We start from the raw sequence: 18,293 nt of genomic DNA, 5'->3' as shown, positions 1-18,293 counted from the left end.
TCCTCATCTCTAAGACAAATTAATTACAGTTATTGATTAACTGAAGCTTGGCTGGTCTGCCACCACCCTGTGGCCGCATGCCTCTCTCCATCAGGCCCTACCTGTGGTTTGGCAGGCTACTGCATATGCCCAGAATGTCTTTTTTTCTTCTAGCTGGCTCAGCTCTGCCCAGTGATTTGTGTGTGTGTGTGTGTGTGTGTGTGTGTGTGTGTGTGTGATATTGGGAAAACAGCTTTCTTTACTATGTCTAATCAGGATAAGGTATCCACATACCTACCCTTAGAGACGGGTGCTGTACTGACTTACAACTTAAGTTGTAGTTCTAAGAGTGGGATTTGCTACTGAAAGGCAAATTTGTCATGTCCCTCAGCCGAAGGACTAATTAAATCGATTGTCATCACAGATCGGTCTGCTGTGTAGTTGGCCTGGGTTCCCTCGGCTTGAAGCAGAGGCAGGTGTCTTTGGCCTTCTGGAGAGACTGTTAGCAGAATGACCACTGATCCCCGGCTCCAAGCTCAAAGACGGAATGAGTTTGACACCATTTCTTCCTCTAAGAGAAAACAGTGCCGTCAGTGCCTGAGCCTCCTTGGGGACAGCTTTTTCAAGGAGAGCTCAATATTCCTGGCTCATTTCCAAGTGCATACAAACAACAGAGCCCCTGTCAACAGAAGGTATTCATAAGCTGCAAATGGAGACCAGGGGACAGAGGCATATCACAGCACGTCACGAGCCACTGGGAGACTTATGTGCTTCAAAAAGTAGCCAGGGGAAGCAAGCCAGTAAGTAACATCTCTCCATGGGCTCTGCATCAGCTCCTGCTTCCTGACCTGGAGGTGGTGGTACTGGTGAAGAGAATTTTCCCTTTGTATCCTTATATGGCCCAAAGTATCTATAACTGTCCATTTCTCCATCCCGAAGTAGGTATTCTATTTGGCAGGTCACTGCACTCTCTGCAATGACACACACACACACACACAAGAAATGACATAACTCCACTAGTGCTTTCAGCTCCTTGTCTAAGCGGATACCCCTGAATCTCCATTTACCTTCATGGACAGAGATCTGAGCCAATTTGCAACTGGAAGAATTATGTACCATTTCCTCAGGCTTGCTGAATGTTAAGCTGGTACTGAATAATGCCTGAGAGTGGGAGCTGGGCGCCAGGAATGTTTTTAATTTTTAAAATGTTATTATATGTATGCGTGCAAGCTTGCACATGCCACTGTGTACGTGTGGGGGTCAGAGGAGACTTGTGAGAGCTATTTCCTTTCTGACTACGTGAGTCCGAGGGATCAAATCCGGGCCATCGGCTTTGGCTGCATGCGTCTTTACCCACTGAGCCATCTATCTGACCTCAGAACTCAGTAGTTCTTCAGTGATCAAACGGTCTGAAGGCTGGGCGCTTCAGTGCTCTGGAAGCCAGACATCCTGCAGTTTTCTGGGTTGTATTCTTGAGTAGGATTTCTGGAATACTGTGTCTAAGCCCCAGAGAGTCACATTCCTGAGCGTCACATTCCCTAGGCTGCCTGTGAGCCTGTCACGCATAGGCTAGACATGCTAGACATGGTAGCATATGACTGTCATCCTAGTACCTGGGAGGCTGAAGCAGGAGGATTGCCTTGAGTTTCAGGTCAGCCAAGGTGACACAGTGAGTTCCAGGCTCCCCCTGGCTACACTGTAGGATTCTGTTTCCAAACGAACAATGCAAGCAAATGAAGAGACAACAAATACAAAAAGAACCTGGCTTGGCATGGTAGCGCGCAGCTGGGACACACAGCAAAAAAATCTGTCTTAAAAAAAGAAAAGAAAAGAAGAAAAGAAAAGAAAAAAAAGTCCCTCGACAATTCAATGACTGTGATTGTACTTCCAGAACTATTGAGTGGACAGACGTCCACTCTAGTCGCTGACCAGGGAGACTGTCTACTGGCGCACAGTGGCCTGAGTTCAAGGAGGGCCAGTTCTGCCTTACGCTTTGCTTCCTGTGTGGAGCAAGGAGTGTACACAGTGTGCCAGGTTTCCCTCACAGGATGACATTCTGTCTGTCCAGGCTCGTCATGTGAGAATATAGGAATAACTGACTCAGCCTCTAAAAGTTCAGCCAAGCAGAGGAAGCTGGCGAGGTGTGAATTCCACCGTCCCGTTGGCCATGTCTCCTCTAAGGGCACTTAGGCACTTAGAAGAAGTCCAAGGAGCCTGAGACCCAGGAACACACCCAAGAAAATGGCAGCCGGCTGAAGGGCAGGAATAAATATACAAAACCCAAGTGCTTTTCTCAGGGAGACGTCCCGGATTATATGATCTGGCTAGGCCGGAGACACAAACAGGGCTGGTCTTGCAGCAGGTGCATCTTAAGTCGGGGCTTCTACTAACTCCACAGCCACTGGGGAGGCCCAGTGCCTGCTTGCATTTTGTATCAGGTGAGTCAGAGGCTGAAAACTTTGGAGGAGTCTCACCAGAGCTCCGCTGGTCCCAGGAGAAGCTCTGAGAGCTTTATTTAAGGTCTCGGGGCTTTAAGAAAAGTAAAAGGGAACTTTTCTTGAAAGGTTATCATGTTTAAATGTTCTTGTTAGCTGAGCACGAGAGGAAACCGATCACATTAGGGAAAAAAAGAGAAACACAAGATAGAGAGACACAAAGTTCAGCTGTAAATGTGTCTGTGCTTGTCTCGGACAGTAATGAATGCAGAACAAAAGTTATGGTAATTGTTACTGGTCCACAGGGCCTTTATGTTCTTGCTTAAGTTGTCTTCTCACTGCCTGGCATACAGTGCACACTCAGTGTGCTTGATTTTTACTTTAAAAAAAAAGATTTATTTATGAATTTGTTTATCTATTTATTTTTCTGTATATAAATTCTTGTCTGCATGAATGTACACGCGTCACACATCTGTTTGGTGTTCAGGGAAAACAGCAGATGGCATTGGACCCCCTAAAACTGGATTGGACCCCCTAGAACTGGAGTTCTGGCAGTTGTGAGCTACCATGTGGTGCTGAGAATCAAACCCAGGCCAAACCAAATTCAAAAGGTTAGCCGGGTGGTGGTGGTGCACACCTTTAATCCCAGCACTTGGTAGGCAGAGACAGGCAGATTTCTGAGTTTGAGGCTAGCCTGGTCTACAGAGTGAGTTCCAGGACAGCCAGGGCTACACAGAAAAACCCTGTCTCAAAAAAACAAAAAACAAAAAACAAAAAAACAAAACAGAACAAAAAAACAAATTCAAAAGGTTAGCAAGTGCTTTGAATCACTGAGCCATCTTTCCATCCTGTTATTTGTAAATTAATTAATTAATTAATTAATTAACTAACTCTAAGACAGACTCTCATATGTCCAAAAGTGGGCCTCAAACGCACTATGTAGTTGAAGATAACCTTGAACTCCTGCTCTAATAGTTTCTACTTGCCCAGCGTTGATATTAGAGGCACAAGCCTGCATGACTGGCTCTCCTCAGTGCAAGGGGGAAGGGTGTGTGTGTGTGTGTGTGTGTGTGTGTGTGTGTGTGTGTGTGTGTGTAGAGGGGTGGTTAGATTCAGAGTTTTGTGCATGCTGGGCAGGCTTACTACCAAGAAACTGCATTCCCTCCCAATGAAGTTTTATCGAATGAGCAAATGCCTGGTAGCTATTGTAGCTTCATTCTCTCCAGAGTGTGTTGGTCGTTCTCTATTTCCATCTTCCCGATTCTGATGACGACTTACTTTGCAGAGAACTATTTTGTTCCCCGAGACTTGTGAAGTATTAGGTGAAGATTTGGATTCAGCTTGGTTCTAAAGTATAAACACTTGATTAAGGTCATGACCGGAGTTAGCAAAGATCCTGGATTATGCACTCGGCTTAGGACGAGTGACATTTTCCAGGTCCAGTGATTGGAATGACTAGAATTTTCCAGAACAAGTTCAGAGTCAACAGGCAAAGTAGCAGAGCCTCTGTTGTAGTCCCTCGGACAAACAACTGCCTCCCCACACATCAGGGACTTTGTAGCACAACTGACTGACTTTTAGTTCAATTTTAGCATAAGCAGAAATATAAGCTTTCTATTATTAGTTTGAGAAATTTAACCTGTGATAACAATTCAGATTTATCTTCCTGGTGGCATGCAGTGTGGTCTTTCTACTCCTCAGACTATATAAAAACTTGACTTTCATTTAAAAACAAAGAGAGTTCAGAGAGTGGCAGGGAAGGGCCTGGCTCAGCTGAACATTCAGAGGAGGCTGCTGGTCTCCATCCTCCCATCCTCTCCTGTGCCCTCTTGCCCCTCAGGGAGGCTGTGCAAGCCAGAGCCCTCCACGAATCAGAGGGGAGAAGAGGTTTTGAGGAAGCAACCTTAACTCTCAGTATCTCTCGGCCTGTGATTCGGGGGCCACTTACCACTGCTGCAGATCTTGTGAGATACAGACATCTTTCATCATTGGATTTAACATTAACTGAGGTGCACTCAAGTTTGAAATACAGACTTTTTCTTACAGGTGATTTTAAGTACAGTAGTAGGTAGATAAGGTGTGCATGGGTGTGTGTGTGTGACGTGTGCATATGTGTATGTATGTTTACATATATAAGTGTGTATGTATGTGTATGTTTAGGTATATAGGTCTATGTGTGTGTGTATATATGTGTATTTGTATGTGTGTTTATATGTATGTATTTGTATGTTTGTATATGTATATGCATGTTTGTGTGTGTATGTACATGTATGTGTTTATATGTGTGTATTTATTATGTATGTATGTGGGGAGATGTATATGTGTATGTGTATCTGTATGTATGTGTTTGCATGTATGCATAATGGGTGTGCATATATGTGTGTATGTATGTATGTGTGTGTGTGTAGTGGGGCATATGTGTATATGTATGCATGGCTGTGGTTCTGTCATCGGCATTACCATAGTGCAGTGCAGCGGCACAGTTACCAGTGCTCTGTCCCCTTAGGCAGGGTAGGCGCCCGGGCTCTGGACTCAGGACATCTGCCAAATATTTTCCACTATCTCCAACTTCCTATTCTTCCCAGAATCCTTGGCGCAGGCAGGCAAAGAACAGGGAGTGACAGGGGCATGCGTCCAGTTGGGACACCTTGGGAACAGAGCCTGGGTGAGACTCTGAGTCAGCCCTCTCTGTGGGGGAAGGAGCCAGACGCTGCATGAGTCAGCGTAGCCATGGACAGAGGGTGCCGGCCAGGCCAGCCGGAAGTGTGCCCTCTGGGGCCGGTCCTGCAGCTCAGGAGCTTGGAACCTTTGCTCTCCCAACCAGCACACGGGCTCTACATGGTACACAAGCTGTGCACACACTTTACATTCCTTGGAGACAAGCTGTGAGCCCTCTGCCCTTTTTATACCCCCTTGCCCCCTTCATTTTTGTTTAGGTGTGTATGTATGTATGTATGTGAGTGTGTAGTAGGGTGTATGTGTGTGTGTATATGGGTATGCATGTTTGTATGTATGTATGTATGTATGTATGAATGTATGTGTGGTTATATGTGTGTATGTATGTTTGTGTGTGTGTGTGTAGTGGGGTATATGTGTGTGTGTGTGTGTAGTGGGGTGTATGTGTGTGTGTGCACAGGATGTTGCTATGTGGTCCCGTCTGGCCAGGTCCTCACTCTGTAGCTCAGGTTGGCCTTGAACTTGGGGCAACCTTTTTGCTGCCGATATCCCAGGATCAATGGGGCTTTTGTATGGCTGGTATGAGTCACCGGTTCAAGAGCTCTAAGAAAGATTTGGCTCCATCTAATCTCCCGGTTTTTGTCTCCTTCAGCCAGTCCTAAGAAACTAAGAATTTTAAACCAAGAACTATGCTAGCTATGCACAAACAAGTCACTCAGACTCCGGCACGCCCTAGAACTCTGCGGTCCTCGGGAAGGCTATGGTCTGAATCTACTGTCTTCTCTGTGGGTACTTTGTGGTAATGACTCCTATCCCCGCCCCCTTCTTTGTTTTAGCCCAGGAATCAGAAAAAGAGTTCTGTTGTTTACTTTTAAAGCATCCCTTTAAAGACTAAGTACTCGCAAACTTCTGTGTGAAAAGTGACACGAAGCCGACAATGGGGATGTACATTTTTGATCCCATGTGAGACAAATCTGGGCTAGGTGACAAGATTGTCTGAAAATACAAAGACGGAGGGAGAGACATGGAAGCATGTTTAACTTAGGGGGTCTAAGTATTACATCTAAAGGTTCAGGTTTGTTACGGTCGGTAGGTTCAAAGTGGGGTCCAGGCCGATGCACTTTAGGTGAACAACTGAGGTCAGTCAGTAGTAGGGTAAGAAACGCAAGCTGCCCAAGAGCAGTTCAGGTTAGGTCTTCTGAAGCTATCCTATGTATACATTGGAGGACAGCAGGCAGTTAATTCGGTTTTGGATCCTGGGATTACACACTCTGTGTGTTTGCCAGGAGACTCAACCTTCTGCCTGGATCCTCCACTAATTCCTTGCACCCCACAACTTTCATATAGTTTGATTTTGGACCCCGGGACAAGGGACTGAGGTGCATATTTTATATACCAAGGCAGATCTGGCCTCCTGACATACCCTGTCCCTAATCCTGAACTTTCCAGCCTAGGGGGCAGGGCTGCCCTTCCTCTTGCAGCTCTTCCCCATACAATCCAGACATTTTCCTCACTGTCATGCTCTCTCTCTCTTCCTCACCCCCCCCTTCTCTGTCTTCTCTCTCTGCACACACATCCTTTCTCTCCCCTGCCCACTCCCTTCCTTGATCTCAGTATCTCAGTCCTTGGGGCCAGTAAACTTTACCCTAGAGCGGCTTCCCGACAAACCTGCCTTTAATATACTCTAATCTGGCTTGAATCGGCTCCTTTTACCGGCAGAGAAATGACCTATCAAGTACATACACCCTTGCTTCCTTCCCCCACTCTGACTTTCTCAATCACGTGATAAAAATAGATCTGGAAGGTCTGGGATGTTGTGAACAGGAGGAATCCTTAGGTTTGACCAAAATCCTGTGCTAGCCAGTCTGAAAGATATCTTCAAAGTAGCAAGAAATTACATAGCCCTTGCTAGGTGCCAGGAACTGCTCTGAGCACTCTGTAAATATCAATTTACTTACTTCTCATGCTGAACCTACAAGGTGTACAACCTATATGTGCCAGCATAAGCCCATTTTATAGATGTGGAGACAGAGGCACAGAAAGGCTAAGGACCTAAGCACTGTCATGTGACCAGTGAGTGGTGGAGTCAGAATTCCAACCCTTGTGCTGTGTGCTCTTAAGATATTATCTGTGTCACCTATCATAAAATAAATAAATTAATTAAAAACCTCAAAACAAGAAGACAGACAACAAACCAAAACAAACAAAACCCTCCAGTATTCTTGAAGGAAAAAGGACATGGGAGCTTACAATTTGATTTGGTTACTTTGCAGCCTAAATGAGGCAGAATCGAGCAACCGGATCATCACTGTGGGCCAGGAATGATCTCACTCAGCCTTCACTCCAGAGAAGGCTGGTTTAACAGCTTCTTCGATAAATATTTACATACCAGAGAGCACATACTTGTTGTCAGCATGCTAGACCCAGGAACCTACATAGAACAGCTACATCTACTGTCTCATGAAACACAGGAGAGACAACAGGTCCACCCTGAGAGAGCCTTTCACTATCACATCCAGGGAGGAAGGTTTCATCCAATTCCTTCCAGAATCGACTTTGCTTCAAGACACATTTTATTATAGTGTTTCTGAGCCTGAATTTTAATTCTGTTCCTTCTACTATGCAGCTATTCAGGACAGCCTGTAATCTCTTAAAATCCACCCTCTGATGTTTTCAGGATATCCAGAGACATAACTGAAATAGCTGTGAACTAGGCTGTGAACTAGGCTGACATCTGTAATCCCATCACCAGGGAGGCTAAGGCAGGAGGATTGCAGTGAGTTCAAGGCCAGCCTGGGCTACACAGTGATAACCTGTCTCACAAACCAAAACCAAAGCCAAACCCAAACCCAAAGCAAATCGACACAAACACACACCAGCAACAAAGCAAACAACAACAACAAAAAAAACCAAAAAACAAAAAAAAACAAAAAGCAAGCGAAAAACAGAACAAAATAAACAAAAAACAATTGCTTTAATGACTGATCACCATCATTGTATTTATCTTAAGGCATCTTGGCTTTCAGCTACCTCCGTCTTTTACCTACCAAGTAAACTTCTTGAGGGCAGGAATCCTCTTACATACTTATCTTTGCCCTTTAAGAACGCTTCTGCCACATTTCTTGAATAAATACACTTAGGTCCTTTCGAAAGCATTTTCGGGGCTCCTACGTCAAATACCCTATCTTGGCAAGAGCCCGGGAGAAAAAAAAAAGTTTGTGTGCATGCGTGCTCGCGCACATACACGCACCCCGTACCTGCTTCGACCACGTGGTCCATGGTGGGAAACCTCTTGTACACCGCCGTGCTCACCGAGCGGAAGATGAGCAGGGATGTGAGGTTGACGTATCGCATCAGCGTCCTTCTGAGCAGGCGCCCATGCTGGTCGCTCCCGTGGACACTGCTGGAGATGAGGAACATCAGCCTGTCTGGCCAAGGCAGATTCACAAACTGGTTCCACCATCGGTTCACTACCAGAGTAACGTAAAACCCTGTCGGGACAACCAGACGTCATCACGCAGTTTCTTACAGCAGACACCTCAACGAACACACTTGTAGCAGAAGTTTAGCTTTCTTAGGGGTTCGAGATATGAAAGTATGTTATCCTCCAGACCTTATGATTTTTGCGCTCCAGGAAGGGGAGGAAATAACATATATATGTCTGGCAAGGTCAGACCAGGCACCCAGTAAGTGGGCATTAGAACTCAAATACTGACTGCAAAAATGGAGGGTTAGTGAAGAGAAAGCTTAATTGTCCAACAGCAGATTATGACCTCAAACTCTTCCATGTTAACTTAGCAGAAGCAGCCCTGAAGGCGAGCTTTAGGGTCGGCTGTGCCCTGTTGCAAGCAGCGGCTTTCCCGGCATGCCTCACAGCCCGGAAGCAATCTCATGCAGTCATCTGTGTCATCTAACGGAGACAGCTGTGTGGCTGCATTCTGCGTGTGACCTATACTTACCAAGCACAAAGGTTACTGGAATTTGTTCAGCATATCTGTCACAGTAAATTGATAATTTTTCAAAGTAACGTTTTTGGGCTCCTGTAAGTAACAATCTGGAGCAAAAATAAAATGCACAGCCCTTTATGATATGGTACTAATGATATGATATGATATGATATGATATGATATGATATGATATGATATGATATGATATGCACCTGCTCTGCAGGAGACATCAAGTGCAAACAATTAAGCACAAATCTTAATCTCAGTTGGGTATTTTTTTGTTTTATTTTGTTTTAAGGAGTTCTAATTTTTTTTTTAACTTTCTTTTTCCTTAAATGGATGCGCCTCTAATTTTTTTTTTTTTTTTTTGGTTTTCGAGACAGGGTTTCTCTTGTAGCCCTGGCTGTCCTGGAACTCACTCTGTAGACCAGGCTGGCCTCGAACTCAGAAATCTGCCTGCCTCTGCCTCCCAAGTGCTGGGATTAAAGGCGTGCGCCACCACCGCCCAGCAAAAATGTGCAACCCAGGCTGGCCTCGAACTCGTGATCCTCCTGTCTCTGCCTCCTTCAGCAAATCCTACCGGTGTGTACCACCACTACCGGCGGATGCACCTCTAAAGTTTAAAAAAAAATTGCTTTGTGCTTCAGGTATTAAAAGTTTTTAGCACATAACTCGGATGGCCATTAAATAATGGATTTGTTAACCACTTTGTTTCTTAAAGCTTTGTAGTTTTAAAGTTTTATATAACTGGTTCATAGGATTTTGGAGAAAGATATGTTACAAAAGAGTCTTTTGTTTTTCTTTCTGAGGATTAAAGTCAGGGCGGCACGCATGCCAGACAGTCACTGAATTCCACTGGCAGTTCACTCTTTCCTTTTTTGAGACAAGGTCTCACTCACTTAAGGTTGCCCAGGTTTGAGCTCACTTTATAGACCAATGATTCTCAACTGGTGGGCTGTGATCTCTTTGGAATCTATCTCCAAAAATATTTACATTACGATTCATAACAGTAGCAAGAATGCATTCATGAAGTAGTAACCAGAATAATGTTATGGTTGGGGGACCACAGCATGAGGAACTGTGTTAAAGAATCATAGCATTAGGAAGGTTGAGAACCACTGCTGTTGACCAAGCAGGCCCTGAACTTGTAATTCTCCTGCCTCGACCACTCAATTAGCTGAGGTTATAGGCCTTCACCAGCAGGCTTGGTTTCCGTTTTTCAATTATTCATTAGGAACACTTAAAAGAACAAGAGTATTGATTTGGTGGGTAAGAGATATTAAGTCATTATTGAGTAACATTAAACATCTTGACCTTAATCCAGAACGTACTAATTTAACCAAGCCAATGAATGCTCTCTAGATTGTGCATATATTACACAATATGGTAATATTGTTGGGTGATATGGTAATTGTTTACTTTAATACTCTCCAGTGCTTGGACTATAAATAAAGCTGATTTGATCTGAAAGGCAGAAACTTTCACTGTTATGTTTGGCCACGGACTCAAAACATTTTCTGTAGATCTGACTTTACCTCCCCAAACTTACTTTCTGAGATTGCTAAACACACCCGCCCATAATGAGACCATCATTATGTTTTAGGGAGGGAATTCAGAGCCAGAAGAAATCTAAAGACACATTAATAATAATTACCGAAATGTGGAAAGAGAAGCCACATACGAATTTGCATAGATCAATTAAACAGTTTCAGTTCCTCTAAAGACTAGGAAACCTAAGGGAAGATCTCTCGGAACAAGTATCAGTGTTCCCTCGGGTGAGTGGGATGCTGAGAGAGAAACAGAGGAGCAGTGTCCAGCCACAGGGGCTGCAGGGACAGTATGGTCAGGAGCTGGCACTGGTAAATAAAGAATTTGGATTACAGGGGTTGTGGGGAGTTCTTGTGTCAGCTTTGGGTGAAGCAATCAAGTTCACGGCACCGGGGAGAGTCCTGTTGCTAACAAGTCACAGAGCGCCTTTCTGATCCGTAACGTATTTAACTATACACGAAGTATTTAATGAAGCTCTTAGGATCAGCTGGGCCAGGCCAAGGTATAGAACAGGTCCACCATAGATTTAGACTGGGTATATTGTCAAATCTATAGGAGTCTCAGGGTTTTTTTGTTTTTAAGTTTATGGTGTTGTAAAGCTCAAAAATATCAATTATATAAATAACAGTAAAGCAATTGTATATCTTCAAATGTAGCACCAAAATGGGTGGTATTTGTGCTAACCGGACAAATAGGAATCTTCTTAGCTAGAAAATACCACAGAGAGCATTACGTCAAATTCCTCCAAACTGTAAGAGACAAACTAGAAGTCAATACTCGGCAAAGCATGAACTGTGATTATATTTCCGGGTCTGCTTGACTCTTGTGACCTATTAATCCAACAGCTCTCGGTAAATATTTAAGATAAAAAGGATCTACTTTTATAAGAATTTACAATGAGACTTTAAAAAAAAAAACCAAGTTCAAGTGATTGCTATGAATGTATGCACTCTTTGATTGTTGGAAAGACAAAACTCTGTGTCGAGTTTAGGGGTGTAAGTTTGATATCGGAGCATTTCAGGGAACCCAGCAGCTGCTCTCGGGCTCCTCTATTCTAAACAGCAGTAGCAGCAATAAACTCACATTAGTAAAAAAAATACGAACTAATGAGATAGCTATCCTGGAACACCACTAACCTGCCACCATGTTAGACTCTGAAGGTCCAAGGGACATATAAGCAAGCTGCTAAAGTAATTTAGGAGATATCTAAAAGATATTAGAAGTCTCTAAGAATACTTGATAAAATCTATTCTTGTGATCTTTGCCTTGTTTTTGCTTTCTGAGTATTATGAACTAGGGACTGAACCCAGGGCCTACCACTTGCTAGGCAAAGCATTCTACCACTGAGCTAATTCCTCAGTCCCACAAAATCTATTCTAACAAGTACACTGATATGGAATGGTAATGGGGTTTTGCTTTTGTTTTTTTGTTTTTTGTTTTTTGTGGGTTTTTTTTGGAGACAGGGTTTCTTATAAATCAAGCATCAAAAGATTATCTTGAACAGGATCCTCCTGTTTCTACTGCCTTCTTACTGGGACTAGGTATGTGTCATTGGTGCCTGTGTTCTGTGGTGCTGGGGATAGAGTTCAGGGTTTTATGCTTGCTAGGCAGGCACTCTACCAACTACACACCCAGCCTTGGCCTGGAAGTTCTGATAGGAATAAGATAGTTGTTCACAGTTTGCTTTTGGTAACAATCAGCCAACTAAATGAATATCTTTCCTTTCCAAGTGGAGTCTTGTAGTTGCAAGGAAGGATGTGGGCGAAATGGTGACTCACAGTTAGTTCACCTCCAGTGGAAAAAAATTTTTTATACCTAGCTAAGGTAGAAATACAGCCTCATAAACCTTCGGCTTTCCTCTTAGCTTCCTTCGGTGTGACTCAGTTTTAGTTTATCAACTCATAAAGCTTTTGTATCACACTGATGAGATGTTACTAAGACTATAATCTTCAGCTGTGAGAGGTGGATTGGCTAGCCCTCAAAGTATGAACCTGACGAGTACCCTGTTACAAAGAATAGATACCTCCTTTTGCAAATGTGACATTCTGAAATCAGTAGACATCAAGAGAATAAGTTATCCTTCAGGCCTTAAGTCTTTGGTTGAGGCAATGGTAAGGTCGAAAGACACCATCCCGGGTCAGAGCTTACCATCCAGATGAGAGGAAGGAAAGCTGTCTGGTAAATTCTATTCACCCATATGTCAACTCCATGTGGAGTTTTAGCAAACTGTCAGATCACAAGTTCAAACTCTGAATGATGTCACTGAGAGAAGCACAAAAGCATTTGCCCATGGGCTTTGCCATCATTCGGCACACCCATAAGGATAAATCTTTTATCCCTAAAGCAGCTGACACCTCATCAGGATCAATCTCTGTGGGGCTGGAATTGGAGCCCATTGTCTGAACAGTGGGTGTCGATTGCTCCAAATACATGGTTAGGTGTGGATTAAAATACTCCTATCCTGAAGAGAGGATGTCAGAGAGGTTCATGCAGAGAGGGAAAGGTTACGTAATGCGGAGGCCAGCGGCAACCAAGGGGATCAGGTTTTTGAGACTGTATTCTTACATAACACCTGAGGGCCATTTAAGGAGACATGCAAAACAAAAGTACCTGTACATCAGACTGATTGCTGTGTAAAGAACAGCAAATACAATAAACTCCCTGTACAGCAGCTTGTAGATGCTGCCTCTCCACTTGAGTAGCAACCTATGAAATCCAAAAAAAGTTGCGTTTGCTACTTTACTGGAATAAGTGACAGTCATCTTGGATAGTTTTGTTCTAGAAGAGCAAGAAGACAAAACACGGGTGAAAAATAAAGTTGGGTGTTAACAGAGGCATACACTTTTCGTTGTTGTTGTTTAACCAAAGGAAACTAAAGCCAACAACTCATCAGCTGATCCACCCTCCCACTCCTTTTACAGTTTAGAACTTGTAGGTAACACTGTATCACCACTCAGCATCTCAGCACTAAACCTAATAGCACACAAGGGGAAGAAGATGGTCTCTAGAAAGACTGTTTTTAGAAGCCCTGCAAGTTCTGCATCTGATAAGCATTATTTTAGAGCCTGTAGCTCTTGCTTCATAAATAATCAACATGAACACATGAGACACACTAGACACTTTGTAATGCCACCTCTTAATCGCAGGAGGATTTAGGAAGTTAGTTTGCTAAACTGGTGATGTTTTGTCAAAGCAGTGGCCGTACTCGTCGTTTGGGTCAGTGTCTGCTAACATCCTTATAAAGAGGTATTGATTTCACCTTTAAACTTCCTTAGAGGAAAAAGTTATTGATCCCTTTGTAGGAACCAGGAGCTATTGTCAGGAAGAAGTCAGGTCCCCCAGAGCAGTTTAACGGATGGGTTACTCTGGTGGGGCTGGCGGGGATTTGGGGGGTATCTTACTGGGATGTGAGTCTCTCTCAGTAACTCTTGGGGTGTACAGTTGGCATTCTGTACCTTAAACTCAATGTTAGCCATAAACTCAATGTTAAAAAGTTACACTTTGGGCTGGAGAGATGGCTCAGAGGTTAAGAGCACTGGCTGCTCTTCCAGAGGTCCTGAGTTCAATTCCCAGCAACTACATGGTGGCTCACAACCATCTGTAATGAGATCTGATGCCCTCTTCTGGTGTGCATGAAGACAGTGACAGTATGCTCACATACATAAAGTAAATAAATTATTTTTAAAAAAAAAGTTACACTTTGCCCTTGGAAAGTCTCAGAAAAAAAAAAAAAAAAAAAAAAGAGATGGACAAACTGAGTCTTTTTTTTTTTTTTTTTGTAAGACAAGGTCATCTCATATGGACCTGGAACCTGGTCTGACCAAAGATGACTCTGAACCTTTGCTCCATCTCCAGTGAGTGCTGGAATTGTAGGACTATACCACCAGCCACCACCGAACCTGGTTTTACTTGGCGCCGAGTCTTGTGTATGCTGGGCAAGCCTTCTCCCAACTACATCCCTAGTGTGTCCATTATTACTTAGAACTCCTTGTTCTGGATTCATTTCATGGATATGGGCAGGATGAGAATGGGGCCTAATCCGAGTTTTCATTGAGCTCTCCGATATGCCTCTGCTTCTCACTGAGAGATGTGCCACCGGACTTTGGATAGATGGCTCAAAGCCGACCTTTGTTTGGAAATCTTACTCAGCTAACCGGGTAGTATAAGTCACATGCAAACAAAACGAGATCTCTTTAAAATGTTAACTTTTCTCCAAAGAAACTACAAAGAGCTTTTCACAGAGCTTAGACTTAGACTGAAAACATGTAGTTTTTAGGTCAAAATTATGATACACATGCTCCCCTCACACACAAAAACAACCCAAAAAACCCTAGAGCATTTTTTTTTTCCTGTAGAGCAATCTATATCACACATTCTATCACAAATAAGAAAATGTTTCGTTTAGACGGGCAAACATCCAACTTTAATTTGTCCATTTCTCTAAGGAAGTAAGAGCTGGCAGCTGTATTCACAGCAACAACAGCACATCACTGATTTATCCTCTAAGGTTATTGACTTTAATTAAACAAACCAGGGCCTTTTGCCTAAGTTGGTAGGTGGCAATACAGAAGGACAGGGTGCCTACCCTAAAACAGGCTTTGCTTTTCCATCCTCACCTTGTCTTTCTGCCTCAGGAGAACTCAGTGGATGTGGGAGAGGAGCACAGCAGTGCTATAAGCTGCTCTCCAGGCAGCTCGTGTCAAGTGACAGTCCCTAACTAATTCTCCTTTCTTTACTCCTTCACCTTCTATTTAGGCTCTGTCAGACACCCTACTCCCACCGAGTACCAAGGTCATGTTCAAGAGAAAAGCCGATTTGTGCACTAACCAATTTCTTTGGAGTCTCCCAAGGGAAGAAAAATCTTCAGAGGTCCGGTTGTCCCTGAAGAGGCGCTCCGGCTTACACCCTTCAAGCCTGGCTGGGCAGGTTTCCTCTTGTCCTCCGGCTGCTGTGACGATCCAGCGTGTAGTGAACCCAGGGTTAAATGTTTTTCCACTTGCAGAGGCCTGTCTGTGCCAGTTTACCCACTGATGACAGTTATAGCTGGGGACAAACAGAAGTGACAGCTGCTGATGACGCTTTTTTCTAATCTATAATTATAACTCCACCTGGCGCCCAAAGCACCCCTTTGAACAAGAAGTCGGTGGTGACGCGAGGATGCTGGGCCATTTAAGTCCAGTTAAGATTCATTTCAACTCTGGCCTGGGACCAAGGAGAAAGGCCTTTTTCTACTGAAAAGGTCTGGGCATACTCCAGTAGCCAAAGAGGGGATTAGGGCAGTCTTTTTGTTTCTAAAATGAAGAATAAATTCTTATATTTTTGGTTGTGAGCCTAGCCTTTAAGGGCTGCGACATCTCTCCAGCCTGAAGAATGAATTCTTACGAAGCCATACACTAGGGCAGACAGGAATGACAGGAATGGAAACAAGAATTCTGCTCTTCTGAAAGGAATTGAGAATGTTCTTCCATTAAAAGCAGCAAGTGTGTGTGTGTGTGTGTGTGTGTCTAGGATGTGAGTACATTTATGTGCATGTGTGTGTTTGTGTGTGGTTTACAGGTGTGTGCGCTTGTGTGTGGCATATATGTATGTATGCATGTGTGTGTGTGCACACACATCCATGTGTGCATGCATGTGTGTCGAAGATATGAGTTCATTTATGTTCATGTGTAGTATGTTTGTGGTGTGTGAGTGGTGTATAGGTATGTATGTATGTGTGGGCATATGTGTAGTGTATATGTGTATGTGCACACGTGTGTGTACATGCATGTGTGTCTAGGACTTGAGTGTATTTGTGTGCATGTGTGCTAAATATGTGGTGTATGTGTGGTATATATGTGTGGTGTATATGTGTGTGGTGTATATGTGTATGGTATATATGTGTGTGTGGTGTGTGTTTTAGAAGTGCACAGAGAATTACGGCGTGTGATCATGTGGTGTAGTAGAAAACCATAACATCCTGACTTACTATGTTTCTCCCATGGTTAACCAGGAAAACTTCTTAAGTTATTCTAGACGGTTTCTTTCAGATTTATAATAATTTTTTTTCTTAAAAGAGACTGCGTATCTGAGTTCTGTAGGTGATGGAATAGTTAACCTGAGGGTCACTTCCTGAGACCCTTCTCACTTTCTGAAGTAATTTGTGCACCAGTCATTGCACCACAAGCTTAAGGAGAATAACGAGAAAATGGTTTTTGTAGAGAAACATGTAGAATAAAATATTATAAAAATTAAGACTAGGCTATGCCTGGTGGGTCATGACTATAATCCTATCATTTGAAAAGTTGAAGCAAGAGACTTGCCATGAGTTCAAGGGTAGCCTGGGCAATTCAGTAAGTTCCAGGAGAGCCTCAAAACAAATAAGCAAATGGACACTGGCCCCTAAAAACCCTTAAGAATATATAAAATAAAAAGGAATACAAAAAATTAAAATTTCTAAAGAATTATTCAATCTTATGAGCATGTGACCGACTTGGTCAAACTGCAAGCGTTTTCGAGTCCTGACAGAGTGTAAGGTGTTGCTGATCTTTTTTTGCCCCCATTCTTCTTGTTGCTAACTTCAGGTTGGAGCCCTGTAAATAATGAATATTCATTTAGTAATTCTGTGCTAACTGATAGCACCCCTGGGGTACTGATACTGATACTGGATCTTGTTACTGTTTCATTATCTGACTTCTTCCCGCTTCCACAGCTGTGAGCACCACGGGGATTTGTGAACATGCAGGATGCAAGGACGGTTATGTCACACCTGACATCTGAGCTGCGGTGAAAGTGGTCGGATAGACCGGCAATATTGTAAAGTTTTTCAGGGCTGGTGAACGTGGTAGAGTTTGGGTTTCTATAAACCCTTGTGTGTACAAAAGAGAGACATATTTCGGACTCTATACCTCCCCCCTCCGACTGGATGTGTGGTGGCCCCGAACAGCTTAGTTTGCAGTGGTTTTAAGGGAGAAGCAAGAGACTGGCATGCTTTGCGGGACAGTACAAGCATTGTGGATTGGTCCCACTTTTAAGCCTAGGTGAAGGCCATCAGGTATCCCATAGTGTTCTTTTTCTGCCACAAAACATTAAGAAAAGATGTGGTAGACAATCCCTATGTGAACAAGCCGTTACATACAGAAGGAGACATGACTAGGGTCAAAGCTTAAATAACATAGCGTAAACAAAACTCCAAAGCTTTAAAAACTCAAACGGATTATTTTATATGCTATCTGTTGTTTTGTTTTGAGACAGAACTGTTCAGTGGTGTAAAACTCTCCCAGTAGGCCAGGCTAGCCCACCAGTGAACCCCAGGGATCCTCTGCCTGTCTCCACCTCGCAGACACCACACCGAGCGCTTTTCCTCTGGAGACTTGGGATTGAACTCCGAGTCTCCAAGGTGAGCGTCCTGCTGACTGAGTGGTCTCCCCAGACTCCACTAACACATCATTTTCTCAACAGCAGAATAACTCAGTTCAGTTGATTTGTGAACGACACTCACAATGATTCTTACCCTACAGGTAACGTTTTCCTGACTGCCTTAGATGGTAAGTGTCCTGAGAACCCACACCATATCCCATCTCTGGTGGAATAAGCCAGCTTGGGCTTCTGTGATGGCATCTATGGTTCTAAACCAGGCAGCTGGGTGGGTAAGTCACATGGATTTCAGGTGTGCAAAGTTTGATGCATGCCATTGGACAGATAACTCTGCCCCATACCAAGCCAAAGGCTA

At 43.6% G+C, this 18,293-nt stretch overlaps 1 protein-coding gene across 1 annotated transcript in view; it reads right to left on the bottom strand.

Annotated features, from left to right (window-relative positions):
* Window positions 1-15,519, bottom strand: part of Best3 (bestrophin 3) — a 39,220-nt gene extending 23,701 nt beyond the window's left edge. The window contains exons 1-2 of the mRNA XM_028759073.1: window positions 15,413-15,519; window positions 8,348-8,581 (exon numbers count right to left, since the gene is read on the bottom strand). Coding sequence (XP_028614906.1) covers window positions 8,348-8,510 — 163 coding nt within the window. The 5' untranslated portion in view covers window positions 8,511-8,581; window positions 15,413-15,519. The remainder of the gene's footprint in view (window positions 1-8,347; window positions 8,582-15,412) is intronic.
* Between the last annotated feature and the right edge of the window lie 2,774 nt (window positions 15,520-18,293).

The sequence above is a fragment of the Grammomys surdaster genome, unplaced genomic scaffold (assembly GCF_004785775.1).
Source record: "Grammomys surdaster isolate TR1022 unplaced genomic scaffold, NIH_TR_1.0 126271, whole genome shotgun sequence".
NCBI classification, from domain to species: Eukaryota; Metazoa; Chordata; class Mammalia; order Rodentia; family Muridae; genus Grammomys; species Grammomys surdaster.
Note: the sequence above shows the minus strand (reverse complement) of the source record. Positions and strands in the feature narration are given on the sequence as shown.